Source organism: Paroedura picta, chromosome 17 (genome assembly GCF_049243985.1).
Source record: "Paroedura picta isolate Pp20150507F chromosome 17, Ppicta_v3.0, whole genome shotgun sequence".
Taxonomy (NCBI): domain Eukaryota; kingdom Metazoa; phylum Chordata; class Lepidosauria; order Squamata; family Gekkonidae; genus Paroedura; species Paroedura picta.
Window position 1 is genome coordinate 7,830,584 of NC_135385.1, and position 19,460 is coordinate 7,850,043.

General features: G+C 53.8%; 1 protein-coding gene across 3 annotated transcripts in view; it reads right to left on the reverse strand.

Moving 5' to 3' along the window:
• Window positions 1-19,460, reverse strand: part of RAI1 (retinoic acid induced 1) — a 124,387-nt gene that overhangs the window by 9,150 nt on the left and 95,777 nt on the right. For 2 of the 3 annotated variants that reach the window (XM_077317229.1, XM_077317228.1), the window contains one exon: window positions 358-6,076. In XM_077317229.1, coding sequence (XP_077173344.1) covers window positions 358-6,060 — 5,703 coding nt within the window. In that variant the 5' untranslated portion in view covers window positions 6,061-6,076. Of the gene's footprint in view, window positions 1-357; window positions 6,077-6,651; window positions 7,005-19,460 lie in introns of those variants that run through there. The other variant, XM_077317230.1, reaches the window with a different exon arrangement.

Genomic DNA, 19,460 nt, shown 5'->3' on the forward strand with positions numbered 1-19,460 from the left:
TGTCTTCAAAAGCTTCCAAGCAAAAAGGACCCTCCCCCTTCCCTGGTAACCCAATCGCAAAGATGTCCCCACTTCCTTGACCAGTGGCAATTCATACATCCAGTGGAGTGAACTGGGTGGAGACTGTGGTCCTTGGGGCCAGGAAGTGTCCTCTGCCCCCTCCCCCAGATTCCAATCAAACACCACAATGGCTGACGCACTCCCATACAAGTTGAGTCTCCAGGTGAAGCTTCCTGAATCCGTTCTGCCCACCTCCACCCCTACCCCTGAAAATCCAGGTCTGGCCCACCCCTTCCAGCTGACATGCCTCCTGGGAGGCCCACGACCAGAGACCTTAGCTAAGGGAGAGGCTCTTACCGCGTCGGAAGCCATCTTTATTGCCTCTTGCAGCCCATAGAGCTTCCCCGCCACCAGGTAAATCCCAGCGGTCCATATTGCGCAGGCCTCATGGACCCAGTGCTCTTGCGTGTCTCCGACCGGCTCCGGAGGCGGCAACTCGGCTTTGCCACATTCGTGCCTCCTGGGCTTCTCGGCAGCTGCCGCCGCCGCTGCTGCCGCCGCCTCCTCTCCCTCTGTCCTCTCATCGCAGCAGTAGCAGCTTTGTAGTTTCCTAAACATCCCCCTCGAACTGGAGCGGAGCGCACTTTGCTTAGCTGAGTCAGCACCACTGTCCAACCTTGGCGGCTTTCCACCCGCCGCCGCTGCCGCCGCCGCCGTACTAGTTGCACAATTATTATCTGTCGCTTTGAGCAGTCGATCTGCCGGAGAAGGCGAGGGAGGTTCTTCGCCCACCCCCTCCACTTTGATCTTCTCTTTCAGCCGCGACTTCTTCTTCGGCAGGCAGTCCTCAGGATAATATGGCCCGCAGAGGTCCCCTTGGTCTTTGTAATTGGCCGGGTTCCGGCACAGGCAGCAGACCAAGCAGGTGGCGTTGAGGGTCTTAGAGACCACCGGGCCGAGGTGCATGGTGGACGACAGAGGTAGGATGGCCTGGGGCCGCGGATGGGCCGTCCGGAAAAGCCCGCTCTGACTGGACGAAGGACGCTGCTCGTTGTGGAGCTTGGCCTCCTCAGCAGGGCAGTTGACGATGGTGCAGGTGGTGACAAACTCATCGCGCTTTTCGACGCGGACGTACGGGGAGAACGGGGGTGCCCGGCTGTCTACCCGCAACCGCTTGCACGACACGTACTTCAGCCGGATTTCCGGCTCGGCGGGGCTCAGCAGCGGGGTCTGCTGGGGGTGCCGCCTCTTGGCCCGGCTCTTACACCTCGACGAGACGCTCTTGGCCTTCCGGCGACTGAGGCGCTTCCTTTGTCTCTTCGTGTAGCCGTTGTAGTTGGCGTGGTTGGCGCGCTGCTTCTGCGCCCGAGTTTGGGCCTGCGAGGCTTTTCCCTCGGAGCTATCGGCATTGCTGAAGCCTTTGTCCTCGGTCTTGGGCTTCTTCCCCTCTCTTTGTCTCTCTTCTATTTTCCCTCCCACCGCTGCCGCCGCCGCCTTCTCCCTAGACACCAGGAGCAGAGCGGGGCTCAGGTGAGGGCACTTGTCCAAGCTATTTTTGGCTGCTCGGAAAACGGCGGCTTTCCCCTTTCGGTTCCTTTTCTTGGGCAGCAGGCTGGTGCCGCTGGAAGCCATGCTGTCGCTGCTGTGCTCCAGCGTCTCGGGAGATGAATAGGCCTCACCCTTGAAACAGTTGGAGGACAGTTTCTTACTGTTCATTAGTTTCCCTCGGAAGGATCTGTTGTTCGGGTTTCTGCATAATTGCTCGGCTGCTGGAGCGGCGGGAGCCTTTTGTGACACGGCTGGGTTTAATGGTCTGGCTTCCCCCACGGCTGGGGTTACGCTCGCATTCTTTGAGGCCTGCTCCCTCTCCGGTAGGGAAGGGCTCAGCGGATTATTGTGCGAGGTGGCGGTGGCCGCGATGGCGGCCGAGACGGCCACGGGGGTGGTTTTGCAGGCAAACTTTTTCAAGTTGGGAGAGGTGATCTTCTGGACAATGGCCTCCAGCTTCAGGCCCCTGCCCTTCCTGGGAGGGAGCACCTTGGTCTTGATGGCTCCTTGGAAGGCAGCTCGGGAGGTGATTTTTATGCAGACGGCGGGGGTGTCTTTCGCCGGGAGGGACTTTGTCAATGCTTCACAGGGACTCTTGGAAACCACTTTGGCTTTGGGGGATGGGGGCAGCCTCTTCAACAAGCCAGGATCGGCTTCAGGCTTTTCCTCCTTCTCCATGCCACTCTGGCTGCTGCTTCTCAAAATCAAGTTCCGTTTCTTGGCCGGGATCGGGGGCATGAAAGGGGACTTCCTTTTCAAGGTGTGAAGGGGCCGCTTGGTGCCAATCCCCGGCAGGGCTTTCGCCAGCTTCATTCTCTTCCCCAGTTTGCTCTCTTTCGGGGACTGGCTTGCAGGGTTCATTTTGCAAGGGCCGGGCAGATGGTTGTTGGGTTGGAACATCTTGCTCGGCTTCCCGTTCTTCAGCAGCCCCACATCCATGGCCCCTTTCTCTCTCCTTCGCTTGGTGCAGAACACCTCCTGAGTCCGGGTGCGAGAGCGGAGGATCATGGACTGTTGATCCTTCACTTCGGCCTCTTGCGAATCAGCTTCTTTGGCCTTCTGGCCAGCCAGGTCTTCGTTTTGCGCGACATCGGGGACTAGTTGAGGAGCCGGATCGCTTGGCTTCGGGGAGGGCTTCCCGTTGGCCTTCCTGGCTTTGAAAGCGGCTCTCGGTTTCAGAGCACAAGGCAGCTTCTTGCCCAGCTTTTCCTGAAGGGCCGAGGCCTTGGAGCCTTCCAGAGGATCCGGCATCCTGGGTTCGGTCAAGGCGGTGAACGAGCGAGTACACATCCGCGCCGGCAAACCCTCGGCCGGAAACCTCGGCGTCTGCCCATGGGCGTTCTTACTTGGCATTTCAATCAGATTATTTGGCCCTGCACATGTGTTGACCACTATACCAGCCGCTTGGGTGGCTGTACATGGGCTCGCCATGGGCTTCTCCAGCTCTTCTCCTCCGGATGATCTGCTGAGGACCTTCTTGCTCCGAAGACTTTTGCCCATGGAGGTGGGTTCCGACACGCAGACGGCCTTTTCTGGCAACAACGGTTTCTTTGCCGGCAAGGCTGCTGGTGTTTCCGTCTTTTCAAGAAGGGACTCTACGCCTCCCGCTGCCTCCTCCTCCGGCTTCAAGTGAGACAGAGAAGACTCGAACCAGCTTTTCACCTTTGTTTCGGTCCCGACCGTCGGGCCTAAAAGAATGACGGACTGATCCAACAAGTGCGAGGAGGGAGCCGTATTCTTCTCCCCTGCAGTCGTGGATTCTTCCGCCGACCCTGGCGTTTCTCGGAGGGAGAGAGCTGGGGCATTCTCGGCAGACTTGGGTGTAAACGCATCGTAGGTCATCGATTTTTGCTCAGATCCAGCGAGATCACACAGGGAGGAATACTCTTCCGGTTCCAAATCAGATTCTTTCAAGTCTGGCGAGGACATCATGGGGAGTTCGCTGAAGTCTCCTCCCGAGCAGGACTGCCTTGTTGTGTCCTCGAGCCAATGTTCGTTGTCTGCTCGAGCGGTCTCGTCATACGTTAAACTCTCGCCCTTGTTGCCTTGCTGCTGGCTGAACATCTCCGCTTGCTCGGTCTCGGCCGGTTGCTCACTGTCGCAAAGGCTGAGGCAGCAGGCGTTTTTTTTCTCCTCACCACTCTCGCTCAGCTTGCCGGAGAACAAACTCTTGGGGAGGTCCGAGGCTTGCAGGCTGGACCCGAGCTCTTTCCACGTGTCACTGAGGTTCTCGTCGGGCCAGTCAAAATTCTCCATGGCGTTATCGGAACCCATGGAATTGGCTGTGGCATTTGAGTAGCAGCTGAAGGTCGTGGTTTCGGAGCTGGAGGTGACGACTGAGATGTTGGGTTTGCCGGGGTATCCTACCGAGCTGGTTGTTTTTATGGAACTCTTGGTGTCTGCAGCTGTAAACGCCACCTGGGAGCTGTCGTAAACCTCCTCGGTGAAGTTCTTTCGGTTGTTCCCTTCCAAGGTTTTGTCTAACTTCAGAGGTTCCGCGAGTGTACTTGAGTCCCCTTGGTTGGACCACGGGCTCTTGACCACCGCGTCCAGGCAGGCTCTGTGGTTCTGGAAAGGGGATTTGTCGGGGTCTTTATTTGGCACAGGAGAATTGGCCCAGCCTTTGTCGGCTTTCTCGTTGATAGCGTCTTGCAAACCGATGATTTCGGACGCCAGCTCCTCCTGGGAAAGGGCGCTGAGAAGCAGTCTGGGGCAGTCCCTCTCACTGCCAACAAACTTGGTAAAGGTTTCCAGCGGCAGGCTGGCGTGGATGCTTTGGAAGGAATCGTCCGACTTGGTCGACATGTCATCCGGAGACGTCACCGAGCATGTGGACACAGACTCCGGTTTGGTCTTGGAGGTGTTGTTGACGCGGGCCGGGCTGCGGCTTTGATTACAATACAGGAAGCCCCTCTCCAGTTGGTCTTCCGACCCGCTCAGGTAGTCGGCCTCCTGGGTTTCAGCATGGACCGACTGCGGGGTGCTGAGGGGGTCAGAGAGGGGAGTCCCCGCTTGCTCGGCAGAGTAATTATTGCCTTCAGGGCTGCAGTGCTGACTTTTGAGCTGCTCGGGGGTCCGAGGGGAATTTTTGAGACCTTTCTTTGGAGCCATCCCCGTGGACTTGGAAAGCAGTAGCTGCTGGACAGTATTGGAAATGTTCTCGACTTGAGAGGTGAGCGCACTTAAGCTTTGGAGGCTCAGGTCGGAAAGGAGGTTCTCGGGGATTTTCTCCTTCTGCAAATTTTTGCAGTTCCCTGCGGGCTGAGTGTCTGGGCTCGCACCGTCTGTTGGCGAAGGGTTCAGCAAAGGCATGAAGTGGCTGTGGTCAGCGAGGCTGGCTGGGAATGTCCCCGTGCTCAGAGACTGCTGGCTGTATTGGAAATTCTCCAAGTTGGGCATTAACGGGGAAGGGGTGGAGCTATACGACGGTGACCGGCCGACCGACCGGGCCGGGGAATGGCTGGAATTGGGGCTGAAAGTTTGGTAATACTGGTCAGGCGTCCTCACCGGTGCATCGGCTTGGCAGTAGCTCTGGCCCGGCTGGTTGTAATGTTGGTACTTGGCCAGGCTTTGATAGTGAAGTGCTTCCTGCGCATGATGTCTCCCTTGCAAGGACTGTTGCTGCTGCTGCTGCTGCTGCTGTTGTTGTTGGTCATAGCTAATACGGTTTGCCGGGTAGCCGTGCAGACTCTGGACCCTTTGCCCGGCTGGCAAGGTAGTGGCATTGCCAAGGCCCCGTTCATGTGGTGGGGGCGGGGGCGGTGGGGCCGAGGGAGCGTTGCAGCTTTTGTAGGAATGCGTTGCTTGGCTCCCGCTTTGGACAGACGAATATGTCGAGGAAGGCGGGAAGGACTGGGAATGCTGGGGGAAGTGGGCGCCCTGCGGGAACGGCATGGGGGAAGAGACGTCATTCTGGAGCTTCTGCCGGGGGAGCTTGGGATATGTCAAGGTTGACTGCTGAGGAGGAGGAGGAGGCGGCGGCTGCTGTGGGAGGTGTAAGGAGTGAGTTCGGAACGGGAGCTGAGGGGTTTGCTCGTGGTACTGCCTGTTGCCCGAGGGAGCAGCTGTCTTTTTCATCAAGTTCTCCTCGTACTTAGCTACTCCTCCCGGTAAAGGTTGTGGAGCTGGCTGCGGCTGCGGCTGAGACCCCCAAGCCTGCAGGCCTTCCTCCCCGGAATAGCGGGCCGGGTAGGGGCTATTCTCTTGGACGGCGTAATTTGGAAAGGATGACGGCCTGCCCTGCAGCGGCTGGCTGCGTAATTGCTTATTTCCCCGGTGGTACTTCTCCACGGCGCTGTTCTCGCCGTACCCTGGGTAAGGCAGCGGCTGCGGCTGCGGCTGTGGCTGCGGCTGGCCGTAGTACTCCTTCGCCACCAGTCGCTGCCGCTCACAGTGCGGGCCCGCTTGGCTGTGATGTCTGTAATTCTCCAGGCGTGATGAATCTTGCGAAGAAGTCGGCTGGTAGTTCGGCTGGTTGCCGTGGAAACCACACCTTTCGCGAAAGGACTGCATGGCCGGGCGTCGTTATCTGCGGAGGGAAGCAGAGAGACAAGCTGATTCAAATGACTGCCTCTTCTCCCCCTCCCCGCCTCTCCCTGCTTATGTATTTTGGGTTGGGCTGCTTTTTTTTTTTTTAAGCTAAACGAAAACATGATGCAGTGTGTTTGGGGGGGGGGGCTGGCTTTTGCGTTTAAAAAAAGGTATAAGGAAAAGCCACTGCTGTCAAAATCTGGCCCTGTGAGACATTCTGACTCGGATCAAGGGAGAGGGGAAGACAAACAGCATTTCCTGATTTCCCTCCCTAGCTACTTTCTACTTAACAGGGGCAATTCTGAACCTTGGAGGGCACCACCAAGACTCGGAGGAACCCCGGAGAGGAGGGAGCTAGTACTCTATGGTGCATCATGATCCCCAGAGGCGGTAGGGAACCGGATGCTTGCCGAGTTCTTGGCTACCCATATCTTCAAGGCCCGGGCTTTATCCATCGATATATTTATTTATATTTACAAATTTCCTCCTTGGCTGCTCATCCCGAAATGGGCTCAGGGCCGCTAGCAGTGACAGAGAAGAATAAATATTGCTGCGAGATGGTTAAGAACGGACCGCGTCTTCTTTTATCAGACGAAGCAGTTCTGCCGATGGGGCTTTGGAGATGGGGAGAGACAAAGAGCTGCTGAAGTCCAAAAGGGGGGCAGCAAGCCCCTTTTCCTGTCCTCTCCAGCAGCCCAGACCTCCAGTCACCGGGTCCCATCTCAAGAGCCAGTGGCCCCTGAATTTCCCCATCCTGTTTCCAGCCGCTTCCTCCGGACAAATCACTTCCCGGAGAGAGAATCCCCCTCCTCCAGCATGCTCCCCGTCTTCGGGGACTCCAGGGTTTGATGATCCCGTCACAACGCCGGAGATCTCTGGCTTTGTTTTGTTTCCTTGGCGGATTTGCGAGATCCAGCTGGGAAGCGCCTCCAACCAGCCGATCCTCTCCCTCCCCTCCCACCTCCCTCCCGAACGGCGATATCTGATCTCTCCCGACTGGCTGCGCTCTGCGATTGGTGCACTGCCATCTGGACTGTGTCTGGTCCTCGCAACAGACGTCGATTAGGGGAGCAGCGGAGAACAGCAGTGATAAAAACAGGCCTGAGCTTTGAAGCCCTTGGCTGCACTGGGAATTGGGGGGGAGAGACGACTCTGCTTTCTTGTTTCCAACAGCGAGTGGGGGGGGGGCGCGGGGCGGGGGGGGCTGTTGACAAGATGCAGATCCTGGGGGAGGGGAAGGAAACCGGATGTGGTGGAGATGGACAGATCCTCCTTGCACTGAGGGCTCGAGGAGGTCATTCGGGTTGCATCCCAGGAGAACCTCAACATACGTGAGGTTATGGTTCCTTTCCCCTGCTCGCTTCGGCCCTTTCGGCAAAACGGTGACTTGGCCAGGAGGGCCTTAGCTGTCGGACTGAGAAAGGGGGGATTCAGATGTTAAAACCACAAACAAAATATCCACCAACCCGCCCACCCCCAATGCAACCTCTTAATTCCGTCTTACACAGCTGCCCGGGCTCGGTGGAAGAGTTCAATCTCTGGCATCTCCAGTTAAAAAGGACCGGGCAGAAGGAGATGGGAAAGACCTCAGCGTGAGACTCCAGAGAGCCATGGAAAAGGACGGTGGCTCAGTGGCAGAGCATCTGCTTGGAAGGCAGAAGGTCCCAGGTTCAATCCCCAGGAGCCTCTCCAGTTGAAAGGACTAAGCAGTAGATGATGGGAAAGAACTCTGCTGCCCACAGGAACTGCTCCCTGCCTTCCTCTAAGGGACAACCTTTCAAATACTTCAAGAGAGCCTTCCTGTCCCCTCTGAGCCTCCTCTTCTCCAGGCTGGACATTCCCAGGTCCCTCAGCCTTTCCTCCTAGGGCTTGGTCCACAAGCCCCGGATCCTCCCCATCACTCTCCTCTGCACCCTCTCTGTTTTGCCCACGTCCTTTTTGAAGATGGACTGTTTCAATAAAGGAAGCTCTAGCTCTCCATTTGTAAGACAGGAGTGAGGCTGTGAGGGATGTGAAACAGCCGGAGATTTGGGGGGTGGAGTTTGGAGAGGAAAGGATTTGGGGAGGGGAAGACCTCGATAGGGTCACCCTCCAGAGCAGCCATTGTATCCAGGGGAACTGCCCACTTCCCCCACAGGGAGAAAGTTAGTTCCTCAGGTGAGGCTGCAGCCACCCCTCATTCCCCCCGCTGCCATCCTGACAAGATCTGGGGACATCGTGCGATGCAGCGACGGCCAATTTTTCTGCCTCTCATCCACCCGCCTCGTATCCATCCACGCAAATTACGTCCCGGCCTTCGCAAGTCCCTGATTGCTTTCCTTTCATGGTGCGTGTCCTGTGGAGATCATTAGCACCGTTGCTGTCTCCTGCTCACTTTTTTATTTATTTCCACCCACCCGACCCCCCAAAATAACACAGGGGAAAGGAAGCAGAGAAGCATACGGTCTAGGGAGGAATAAACAATGGATATAAATAACAGATCCCTTGTGCGTCTGGATTCGTGTTCAGTCGCATCGCAGAGATCGGCAAGATATTTCAGGTTTTGGGAGTCCAATCTAGATAGGTGTCTAGATTTGAGCCCAGGAGCATCTGAGACGCCAACAAGCTTTTGAGAGAGATAAAACTCCAAGGCTTCTGCCCCCCAAATCCAGTTGGTCTTCAACCGGATTCAAATCCAGCCATTCTACTGCAGACCAATATGGCTAACTCCTCCACAGGCGGCCAGCAGGGTGACCCTGGGCCAGTCACAGTTCTCCTGGAGGTGTTCTCGCAGAGCAGTTCTCCCAGAGCTCTCTCAGCCCCACCTCCCTCACAGGGTGTCTGTTGCAGGGAGAGGAAGGGAAAGGGTTTAGTAAGCCGCTTTGAGACTCCTTCGGGTAGTGAAAAGGGGGGCATAAAAACAAACGCTTCTCCTCTTTCTCTGGAACCCACATTTTTTTTGGGGGGGGTGAGCTTTCTGGCCGAGTGGGATCTGGCACATGAAACCCTGCGGCCTGGCCCTGTTCATCTCCATGTTCATCTTGAACATGGCTCTCACTGATGAACACTGAGGCCTCTTTGGAATTATTCCCCTTTCCGGCCTCTTTCTCCCCTCCCAGCGCATTTTAAACTCCCTTCTCTTGCATTACGGCTGGATTTCCCCCCCCCCCCGAACACGGCAGTAGTTGGAATGCCGTTAAAGCATATATCTCCCTGAAAAGACAGTTCAATTAAAATACAGCAAAGAGCTTTGCTCTGTAGCAACCCGCTGCATGGATCCAACCTCTCATTGCTTCCCTGCTTGTCCCCTCCCCTAGTTCTTGTCCCAATGAAGTGGGAAGGGGGGGGGGAGAGCTGTATGTGGGCATGAGAGAGAGAGAGAGAGAGAGAGAGAGAGAGAATCGGAGGAACAAAGACATGGAAAATCAAAGGATTCCCCACGCGGAAGCGGGTTCGAGGCGCGAGCACAGCTTGAGAAAATGACGTGGCAGCGCTTCGAAGGGCTGGTGTTTCTCTTTCCTTTTAGCACAGGGGAGGGGGAAATTATTATTAGGTTTCTGGGCTGGAAGAAGGAATGGTGGGAAAAATGGAGAGGACTAAGTTGGGGGGTGGGGGGGGAGATGTGGTTTGTCGAGAGGGCTGGCAGGGGCTTCCAAAGGACCTGTCTGGGGAGTCCCTGGGCTGCCTCTAAGCTCCTGGTTGGTGGGTAGTAGGGATGCCAGCCTCCAAGTAGGGCCTGGGGATCCCCCAGAATGACAGCTCAGCTCCAGGCTACAGAGATCGTACCCCTAGATAAAGTGGGTGCTTTGGAGATCGCTCTATAGCAGGAGTGGCTAAACTGCAGCCCTCAAGACGGCTATGGACTACAATTCCCATCAGCCCCTGCCACATGCTGCAGGGACTCGTGGGAATTGTGGTGCAAGGACATCTGAAGAGCCAAAGTTGGCTTCTATGGCATTCTACCCCCACTGAGTTCCCCCTGCCCTCCCCAAATTTCAAGCCGTTTCCCAATCTAGATCCATGAACTAAGGGATTCCAGCCCTCAGGTGGGAGGTGGGGGTCCCCTGAAATGACTGCTCTGGGAGAGGCTAGAGAATTTTGCAGGGTAGAATGCCATAGGGTCCGCTTTCCAAAAGCAACCCGTTCTTCTAGGAGAACTGGTCTCTGTTGGTTGGGGACTACATGTCATTCTGGGAGACCTCCAGGTGCCAGCTGGTGGCTGGCAGCTCTAACTGGTACACATTTAGAAGACGAGGACGGTTCACAGCCAGTTCATCCTTTGGTTGCATTTCAGTAAAAAGGAGCATTTTTCACAGGGTTGCCAACTTCCAGGTTGTGACTGGAGATCCCCTGGCATGACAACTGATCTGCTGGTGGCAGAGATCATTTGCCCCAAAACCTCCAGGTCAGGGGGAAAGGAGGCATTTAAATATAACATTAAAGGTCACCTTTAAGACCAACGGAGTTTTATTCAAGGGGTGAGCTTTCGTGTGCACGCATGCTTATTCAGACAATGAAATGGAAATTACTAGACTACGTATAAAAGGTGAGAGTAAATTAGCAGGAAATTAGTACACAGCATCGTGGAAGTATCCCAAAAATATGCAGTATAGCAAAGATGTTTAGCAGATTCGAGTGCCTCCCTAGAATAACGAGTAAATCAAAGAGACCGGCTTTATAACTGGGAATGCAGCTGCCATTGATCACCAATCTTGGCATCTTTATTCCCTCTACTATGTTTTTTGAACTGGAGTGGAGTCCAAAGGATTGATGACCTTTCTCGGATTGCAAATATTCTCCCTCTTCACTCCCTCAAAGCACAGGGGGGGGGGAAAGCTGGGGCAGCTGTCTTTTTAATCCTATTAGAAGTTCAAGTGGTCACAGGGGGAAGTTTTAAATTGGAAAATGGTGGCCGCATGTGGGGGACCAGGGAATCCAACTCGATTCTCCCTCTAAAAGCCACCGGCCGAAGGTGGAAAGAAGCTCGTGAAAGCCCCAGTTGTTCAGACCAGAGACATCCCTAATTTCTAAAATATCTCTTGTCAATCAAACCCGGGTTTTCGAATACGGGCCAAACCGTGCTGAGCAATGCCTTTGCAGTGTGGACATGCTTTCTGGGAAATCAACTGCACTGACACCGGGATCCTGGAGCAGAGGAGATGCCCAAGATTAGTCCACCTTAACTGCGAGGCGAGATACCATCGCTCCGTCTGGGCAGGCTCAAAATGGAGCTGATTTTCCATCACTGCAGCCGGCTGGGGATAACCACGGCCCCCACGGTTGCACCTCCACAACAGCTGGTCACCCCTGTCGCCATGGAGATGACCTCTGGCCACCCGACTTGGAAGATCACCCTTTCTGCAGAACATATGCATGTGTGTGTGCGTTATGGGGAGGGCTGTTCCGGAGACCCTCCAACCTCTTCCCAGCTTTGAAGCTCGAGGGTCAGTCCCCCTCCCCTCCAAGCCGCCAGAAGGCAATGTGAGATTGTTTATCTTCGGAAAAGAGCACGGATCATTTCCACTCGGTTTCCGGCTGCCCTTGTTCCGTTTCCCTCTCCAGTTGCTTGTTTTCCAGAGCGCAGAAATGGTGGCGCTGGGGTGCAAGGGAAAGAGGAAAGCCCCGTAAAAGGACCCCGGAGGAATGTTCCTCCCCGTTTTTTCCCGGAGACAAGAGCCAGACCTCACATCCAGGCAACCTTGAACGGTTCCTGAGTCTTACAAAGGGACTCCCCGTTATGCCCGTTTCCTCTGCAGCTGCTAAGCCAGAGAGGCCCTCCGACTTCCTTTCCATTTATTTTGATAGCGCCACAGTTAGCATGCCAGCGGCATATAAGGCGTATTTTTTTCACGGCCTGCATGCCCGTTTTACGCACTCTTGTTGGACTCAGGGGCCAACCTGAAGCCTTTTGCCTGTACACACAGGCTCATCACCAGCCAATCTGGGGTTTTCTACACCGACACCTGGGTAATCCTAGGCCAGGCTGGGGCGCTTCATGTGAACACAGGCCTAGGACTGTCTGCACATGAGTGGATCACGGAACAGGCCGGGACTTTTTGCAGGTATACGCGAGATGTTCCCAGGCCATGCTGGGGCCTTCGGTGTGTACACACATGGGCTGATCACTGACCTCTCTGGTTCTTTTTTTTTTTTTTTTGCATGTACACACATCGGTCTTTTTGTGTAAACACGCCGGTCTGGGGCCTTTCGCTTGTACACGCAGGCTGATCACAGGCCAGGCTGGGGATTTTTTCTGTGTACACATGGGATGTTCCCAAGCTGGGGCTTTTGGCATGTACACATATTGTCAAATCATGAGCTGGTCTGGGGCCTCTTGCATGTACACACATGGGCCGATCACAGGAATGTCTGGAACATTTGCTTGTACACGCAGCTATGTGTGCCAGCTCTGGATAGGGAAATTCCTGGAGATTTTTTTGGGGGGTGGAGCCTGAGGAGGGTGGCGTTTGGAGGGGGCAATAATTCCATATAGCCCGCTGTCCAAACCTGCCATTTTCTCCAGGGGTACTGATGTGTGCATCCTGGAAATCCTATGTAATTACAGGGGATCTCCAGCTGCCACCTGGAAACTGGCAACCCAGGGAGCCTCGTTTGGGCCACTATGTGTAGGGGGAGGTTTCCATGCCCCGAATCTCGCTCCAATTGTTCCCAAATCCGCACTCCGCACAGGGCACGGAGCCCAGGCGCACAAACTGGCCAAGGGATACGGAATATTTCAGAGGGGGGAAGTATTTCCGACAATCACGCTGGCGGCTGGTTTGAGATGATTTCCCTCCTTCTCTCCCCCTCGGCTGCCTGGCTCTGGCTGGGATCCGAATGTCAGAATTCGGAAGTCTGCCCAACCAATTTGCAGGAGGCGGGCCCCGGCTGCCGAAGCTTTCCTCCCCTCCCTAACCCTTCCCTTCTTGGCTGTCTGCTGTAAGTTCCCTTCGTCTTTGCTGAACTTCGCAGGCCATTTCCCTCCCGATGGCACAGAGTCAACTGGGCGGCCGGCTGTGAGGTTAAAATCCGTTCCCTGGAGGCAGAGAACCTCAGGGTCTAAGTCCCCCTGGCTGCCACTGCGGCCACCCTGCTCTGCTTCTCTTTTCTCTCCCCCTTCCTCCTCCTCCTCCTGCAATTACTGAGAAATTTCTAACCCGTCTCCCGATTTCATTTGCAATGGAAATCAATAGCCTGGCTCTCTCCTATGGAGTCCGAAGACAGATGGGACCGAGACAATGGCATCAGCGGAGGAGAGGAGGTTAGCTCCTGTCTCGAGTTACCCTCAGCCCTGCGAGGCTTTCCCAAATCTGAAAGAGCATTCCTCAGCTTAGCTGGAAAACCCATCCGGATAATTACAAGATGGGGTGGAGAGAAACGGGGCTTGAAGTTTCGAGTCTGGAGATGAATTCTCACCGAATTCTCATCAATGCTTTCTTTTCTGAGCACTACAAGGCCCCCCCTAACCACACTGGAGGCTAAAAGGGAGGGGGGAAATTCAAAACCAAAAGCAGTTTTGTTGCATGGAAGGAGCAGAGAGAGAGACAGAGGAGAGAGAGAGCCAAAAATCCCTGAAGTCAAGTCCTCTGGCATCACACATGGTTTAGTCTCAAAATCAAGCCAAGCCCTGGGGGAGGGGTGGAGTTTTGTTTTTTGTTTTTAAACGGCAGCACTGCATGCCGCACTAGGCCACTTCCAGGACAAACCTGGAAGTGACATGCGGTAATTCTAGGAAACACTGAAAATTCTATGGTTTTTATCAGGAAGGGGGCCTGCAAAATCAGCTGTGGCACTATATCACTTCCAGTATGAACCTGGAAGTGACACTGGGTAGTTCTAGGTATCACCAAGACCTCTATGGTTTTACCACTGAGTTTCCCATGATTCCTAGAGCTGCCCTATGTAACTTGTGGGTTTTTACTGGAAGGGACGCAGGACCACAGCTGGGATTGCATCCCTCTTTTTGCCTCCCCCCACAAACCTAGCAAGTATACAAGTCCTAGCAAGAACTACTAGTTCTTTTTCAATGTTGTGAGAGGCATTGCCTTGATTATCTCATGACAAAGTGTTTTGCATCTTCCTGCCGTCACCAAAAAGAGCGGCAGAGATCGAGCAGGTGGTAATGGACACGCCAAGCATTGTCTTGGTAGATCAGTCCCCAAAGTTATGTTACAATGCGGATGGCTGGGTCAAGATTTGGAAATTCCTATAATTTGCGGCAGAGCCTGGGAAACTGGGATTTGGAGATGGGAAGAACCACAGTGGGGTATAATGCCCATTTATGCCACACTCCAAGGCAGCCCGTTTCTTGGCATATTTATCCTCTGGTGTTCAGCTATAATTCCGGGAGAGCTCCAGGGCTCACCTGGAGGTTGGCAGCAATGCCTCTCATGACTTGCCTTCAACCCCGACGGACGCTTCCAGAACTGACCCGTGGTCATCTGTACCGAATCCCCTTCCAAAGGCTCCATGAGCAGTGGAGATATCGCTGTTAAAAACGAGGAATGAGATACCCCCTCCCCAAATCCCAGTCCTCGAGTCAAATCAAAACAGATGGATAAAGGCAGAGAGGTGGAAGAGGCCAGGGGAAGACGCAGAAAATAAAACGGCAGCGGAGGCGGTTCAGGGAAAGCAGTGAACCGCGAGTTATCGCGAACAAACACAACGGCCGCAGTAGCGTCGCGGATTCCGTGGCCAGTAATCTCGCGAGGGGATAAGGAGGCGGAAGGGCAGCAGACGGAGGCCTGTGAGGGAGGTGGGGCAGAGAGAGAACAGCTCTACGAGAACAGGGACTGGTCCAAGGTCACCCAGCTGTCTGCTTGTAGAGGAACGGGGAATCCAACTCGGTTCTCCAGTTTGCAGTCTGCCACTCTTAACCACTACACCACCCTGGCTGTCAACGAGATGTTGGGGGTATAGGCGTCGCTGACAAAGGGGGATTGGACGCTTGAAAGCTTTCGCCCCCCAATCTCTCGTTCCTCCTTGCAGATCTAACTGCTTGGGGTCCATTGCAAACGTTTCTGCATTTCCAGCAGCCATCGGCAAGGAAGGGGGAATGTTTGCCGTGTCCAAGGAAAACGAAAATCCAGTGGCGTCTTGAAGCCTTGCAACCTTCCCGTCAGCGCGAGCTTTCACGACTTACAAGTGGTGCCTCGCGTCTCCGGAGAGGTACTGCAGCAACTGAGCAAAGGAAGCGGGTTTGATTTTGCATTCCTCGTGCTTCACAGGGCCCCCTCCCCACAAAACATCTCTGTTCCAAAACGCGCTTCCTTCTTCTGTGCACCGAACCTGAGATTATTTTACGGCTCTGGCCTCTCGTTCGGCTCCTTGCACCAAATCCCTTTCCTTGTTTTTCAGTATCATTGGAGTGTCAATATTTAGCGTAATACATATTTTATATGTTTAAAAAAAAAAAACACCACCCAGCTATCTCGGTGAGAAAAATCCATATAAATCGCGTACAGAAATCGTACAGTGTCCTTGACGCCCGGAAGCTGAGAGCAGAAATGGAAGAGGAGATTAAAAAAAACCCAGAGAGCCAGGAAAGTATAACCATTAAAACTCAGGTCCGGGAGAAAATTAACAGGGGGCTTTTGGACAGTCGCACACTCTCAGCCTTAACCGACCTCGCAGGGCTGTTGTGCAGACAAAGTGAAGGCAATGATAGAAGCAGCGTTGGGTCATTTAGGGCCTTGGATGTCTGCTGATGATCCTTCAACAGCTCCACCCCTTAATCCTGGCTCCCAAAGGATCCTGCGAGGGCAGATCGATATTGGAGGGGGCAGTTTGGGGCCTCAAGCGTGACGAAATCCACTGGCAGTAAGTAGGGTCTGCCTGGGGAGAGAAGGAGGGGAGGGGAGGGGAGGGGAGGGGCGGGTTTCACGTGCAGAACGTTTCAAAGTGAAATTGGAGGCGTTTCAAGGGAGCCTTGGAGATGTTTAATGAGACAGGCGAAATTTCTCCTGGGGGTTGCACGCCTTCTTGACGCTGCTGCCAAATTCAGAGAGAGAGAGAGAGAGAGAGAGCGGTGGTGTGTGTGTGTGTGTGTGTGTGAAGCACGAGAAATGCGATAAACATAACTGCGCCGTTTATTATCTTTAAAAAATAGTCCAGATTTTCATGCGCTGCCCTCCCCAATGGATTTTTGGAGCTGGACTCATCTGTGGGTACCTGGTATGTATGCACATTACACAAAATGGGGGTATTGCAGGACACCTCCAGCATGCATAAATTTGTCATTCATCTGGTCCAGCCTTTCTCAACTTTTTTATCATTTAGAACCCCCTGAAACATTCTTCAGGCTTCGAGAAACCCCAGAAGTGGCGCCATCATGCAGAATAAGATTGGGAGGCAGAGCTGTGGACACACCCACCCAGGGCCCCTCCCCTTCCCATCCCCTCCAGGTCCATCATTGGTCATTTTGGGAGGGGTGGGCGGGTTAACATAGCCATATATGGACATGTCACCCGATAATTGTTTTTTGGACGATTGTTGTATATATTGCATGTGGTTTTATGGATTGGAGATAGTTTTATGTTACACTTGTGGCTCACGGCGGTATACAAATCCAATAAATAAATAAACGAATAAAGTTTAACACATTCAAAAAAATATCTTAAAAATTCATTCACTCCCACCCGTTCGGGAAACCCTTGCAGGGCCATCAAGAAACCCCAGGGTTTCACAAAGCCCTGATTGAGAAAACCTGATCTAGACAGTAGGAGTCTAATTACCCTATTTAGACCTTCGGTGCGCATACAGTGAATGCAACTGACCAGTGAAACGTCAGGTGTGTACAACTGCTACAACGCGCCCCGCATATTCACGTGCGCTCGGCTATTTCTCCGCAATTTCTCCGCTCGGCTATTTCTCCCTCTCACGTTTGCAGTTTCCTAGCTGCGGGAGGTTAGGCCCGAGCCAATCCATGCGAGGGGAGGGGAGGGGAGGAGCCTGCCCCGTGATCTTACTCCTCCCACTGCTCTATGGAACTTCCTTCTACTCAGTAAACCTTTTCCATTTTCCATCTGATAGACCTTGCTGTATCCAGAGAGGGAGAAAAAGAGGGCGTAGGGGGAACATGGGGATGTATCCGTGCACGTGTCCTGAATCTTCTCGTACCCTCGACATGTCGACGGCATAGTTATGTGAGAAGGGGTTAGAACCACGGTCTATTTTATTCACTGTGGGATTGTATTCACTCTTTGTGAGCGAACTTTCTAAGCATAACTTTTATCCCTGGATCTCGCTTTCTTCTCTTCTGCTGTTTGGGTTCCCAGAATCCACTTGAAGCCCAGTTTAAGATGGTGACTGGCTAGCCAGGGGCGGGAAGTGACATCAAGCCATGGCCGAATTATGGCGATGCCATAAGGGTGTTCGCAGCAAGACAGGAACTGAGGGTGATTGCCGTCTCCGGCCTCCGCATCCCAACCTGGACCTCCTTAGCCGTCTCCCATCTTACCAGGGTCAACCTTGCTTAGCTTCCTGGCTAGTGGGCGCTATACAGGGAAGAGCCAGAGAGAGATGGTCTGCTATCGCTAACCTCTACATAGCAACCTTGTAATTCTTGATGGACTCCCATCCGAGTACAAACCAGAACCGGCCCTGTTTGGCGTCCAAGCTCTGACAAAATCATGCTGACTATGGCTGCCTTGCTTAGCTCAGAAGCAGGGTAGGAAGGGGTGGAAGGGACATTTTTGCCTCTGATGTAGATTCCAGATTTCACACTTGGGTCAAAATTAAATCCCACACTTTCTTTGGACTGGGAGGGGGGAGAGCAAAGTACAAAAATGGGGCAGAGGTAACATGCCGCCCGCACAAGAACATCGGCCTGTCAGTAGGCTGGCCTCTGTGCTGTTTAATTCGGAGCTGGTGTTGTTTAAAGAAACCCTTTCTGGCTCTCAGCCATACCGCAAACTGCTTCATATAATTTTATTATTAAGGTGAGGTGAGTGTGTGTGTGTGTGTGTGTGTGTGTGTGTATGAGGGGAGGGAATGGCAGAGGAGGGATGCAGGAGGGGAGAGGAAGGGCTGAAAGAAAGAAAAATACACAGAAGTCTGTCTGGAAAAAAGAAGTTTCTCTGGGCCACCAAAGGGCGAGAATTTCTTTCCAGGAGGGGGGCGCATGAGACATAAAGAGAGCCGAATAAATACCCGAAACATCCCTTACTGGTATTTTCGGGAATTAGTTAAGCCAAATACAGGTCATAGACGCTGTCTGACAACTGGTATAGGTGAGCCCAAATAAAGCTGAATTTTTAATTTTTCTCACACGCCTGCACATTCTCAGGTGACTGCAGTCAAGCTCGCAAAACCTGGCGCGCATTAAGTGGCCGTTGGGTCGTACTCAGAACCCGTTTGCTTCCGCCATGACCAGCCTGATTTTCAAATCAAAAGTAACCTTGAGAAACGTGGGGGAAACGAAATGGCCCCTCTGTGAACTCCTCACATGGCAGGAGAACAAATGACAGTGGGAGAGCGAGCCGGGCCACTAGGAAGGTACCCGCGATGAGGACGGACATAGGACAGTAGGCAAGCAGGGGTCAAAACCTAGAAGAGCCGCCGATACGTGGCAGTCATTGGATGCAGGAATTTTGCGCGCATGCAAAGGTGTGTGTGTGTGTATGCGGGGAGGGGTTAGCAAGTGTCCTCAAGGCTGGGTAATAAGGAAAACTGTACCACCATCGCCCCTGCAATTTTGTGTGCCTCGTTCCTGCTCTCACGTGGAGCAGAGACAGTTATATTATCTAACCGAGCAATGAAACCCATTTCCTCTCTTTTTCTCCACCTCTAGCTGTGTCTCTGTCCACGCGCAGCAATGCAACCCCCACCCAGGCCAGCACTGTCTTCTGCCTCCCCTCCATTAACTAGGCAAGCAAAGAAACGAGAACGAGGGGATTATCCGCGAGCCCCAACGAACGAGAATCCGAGCAGCCATTCCTGATGCGTGTAGGGACCGAGGAGAAAGCAGGCTGCCTTTGACTTCTCTCCCCACTTCTCCCCCTCCAACCCGTCTCTTGAAGGAGAGAAAGGAGGAGTTGGCAGCACGGTTTCTGTCCGGGCCTTCCTCATTCATCTTTCCCGCTCCCCCGCTGCCCGCTCCCTCGGAAATCAGCAGAGTGGAGCAGATGTTCTTGCATACTCCACTTGACCACAGATGATGATAAATGGGCCTGGGGCGGCGCCAAAATGGTGCGTGAACGAGGAAAAGGAGGAGGGACATGCGTTGCGGGGTCCCGGCAGAGTCCAACTGAAATCCTTGCTTGTGATACAGAGGGGAGAATGAGGGGGATTGCCTAAGTAGGTTACCTTTGCATCGTGATAATTGGGGCTAGCGGACCATTCAGAAGGTTCCTCAGCTCCACTAAGCCCCATGGGGCAGTTCTCCCAGACCTGCTCGCTGGCTT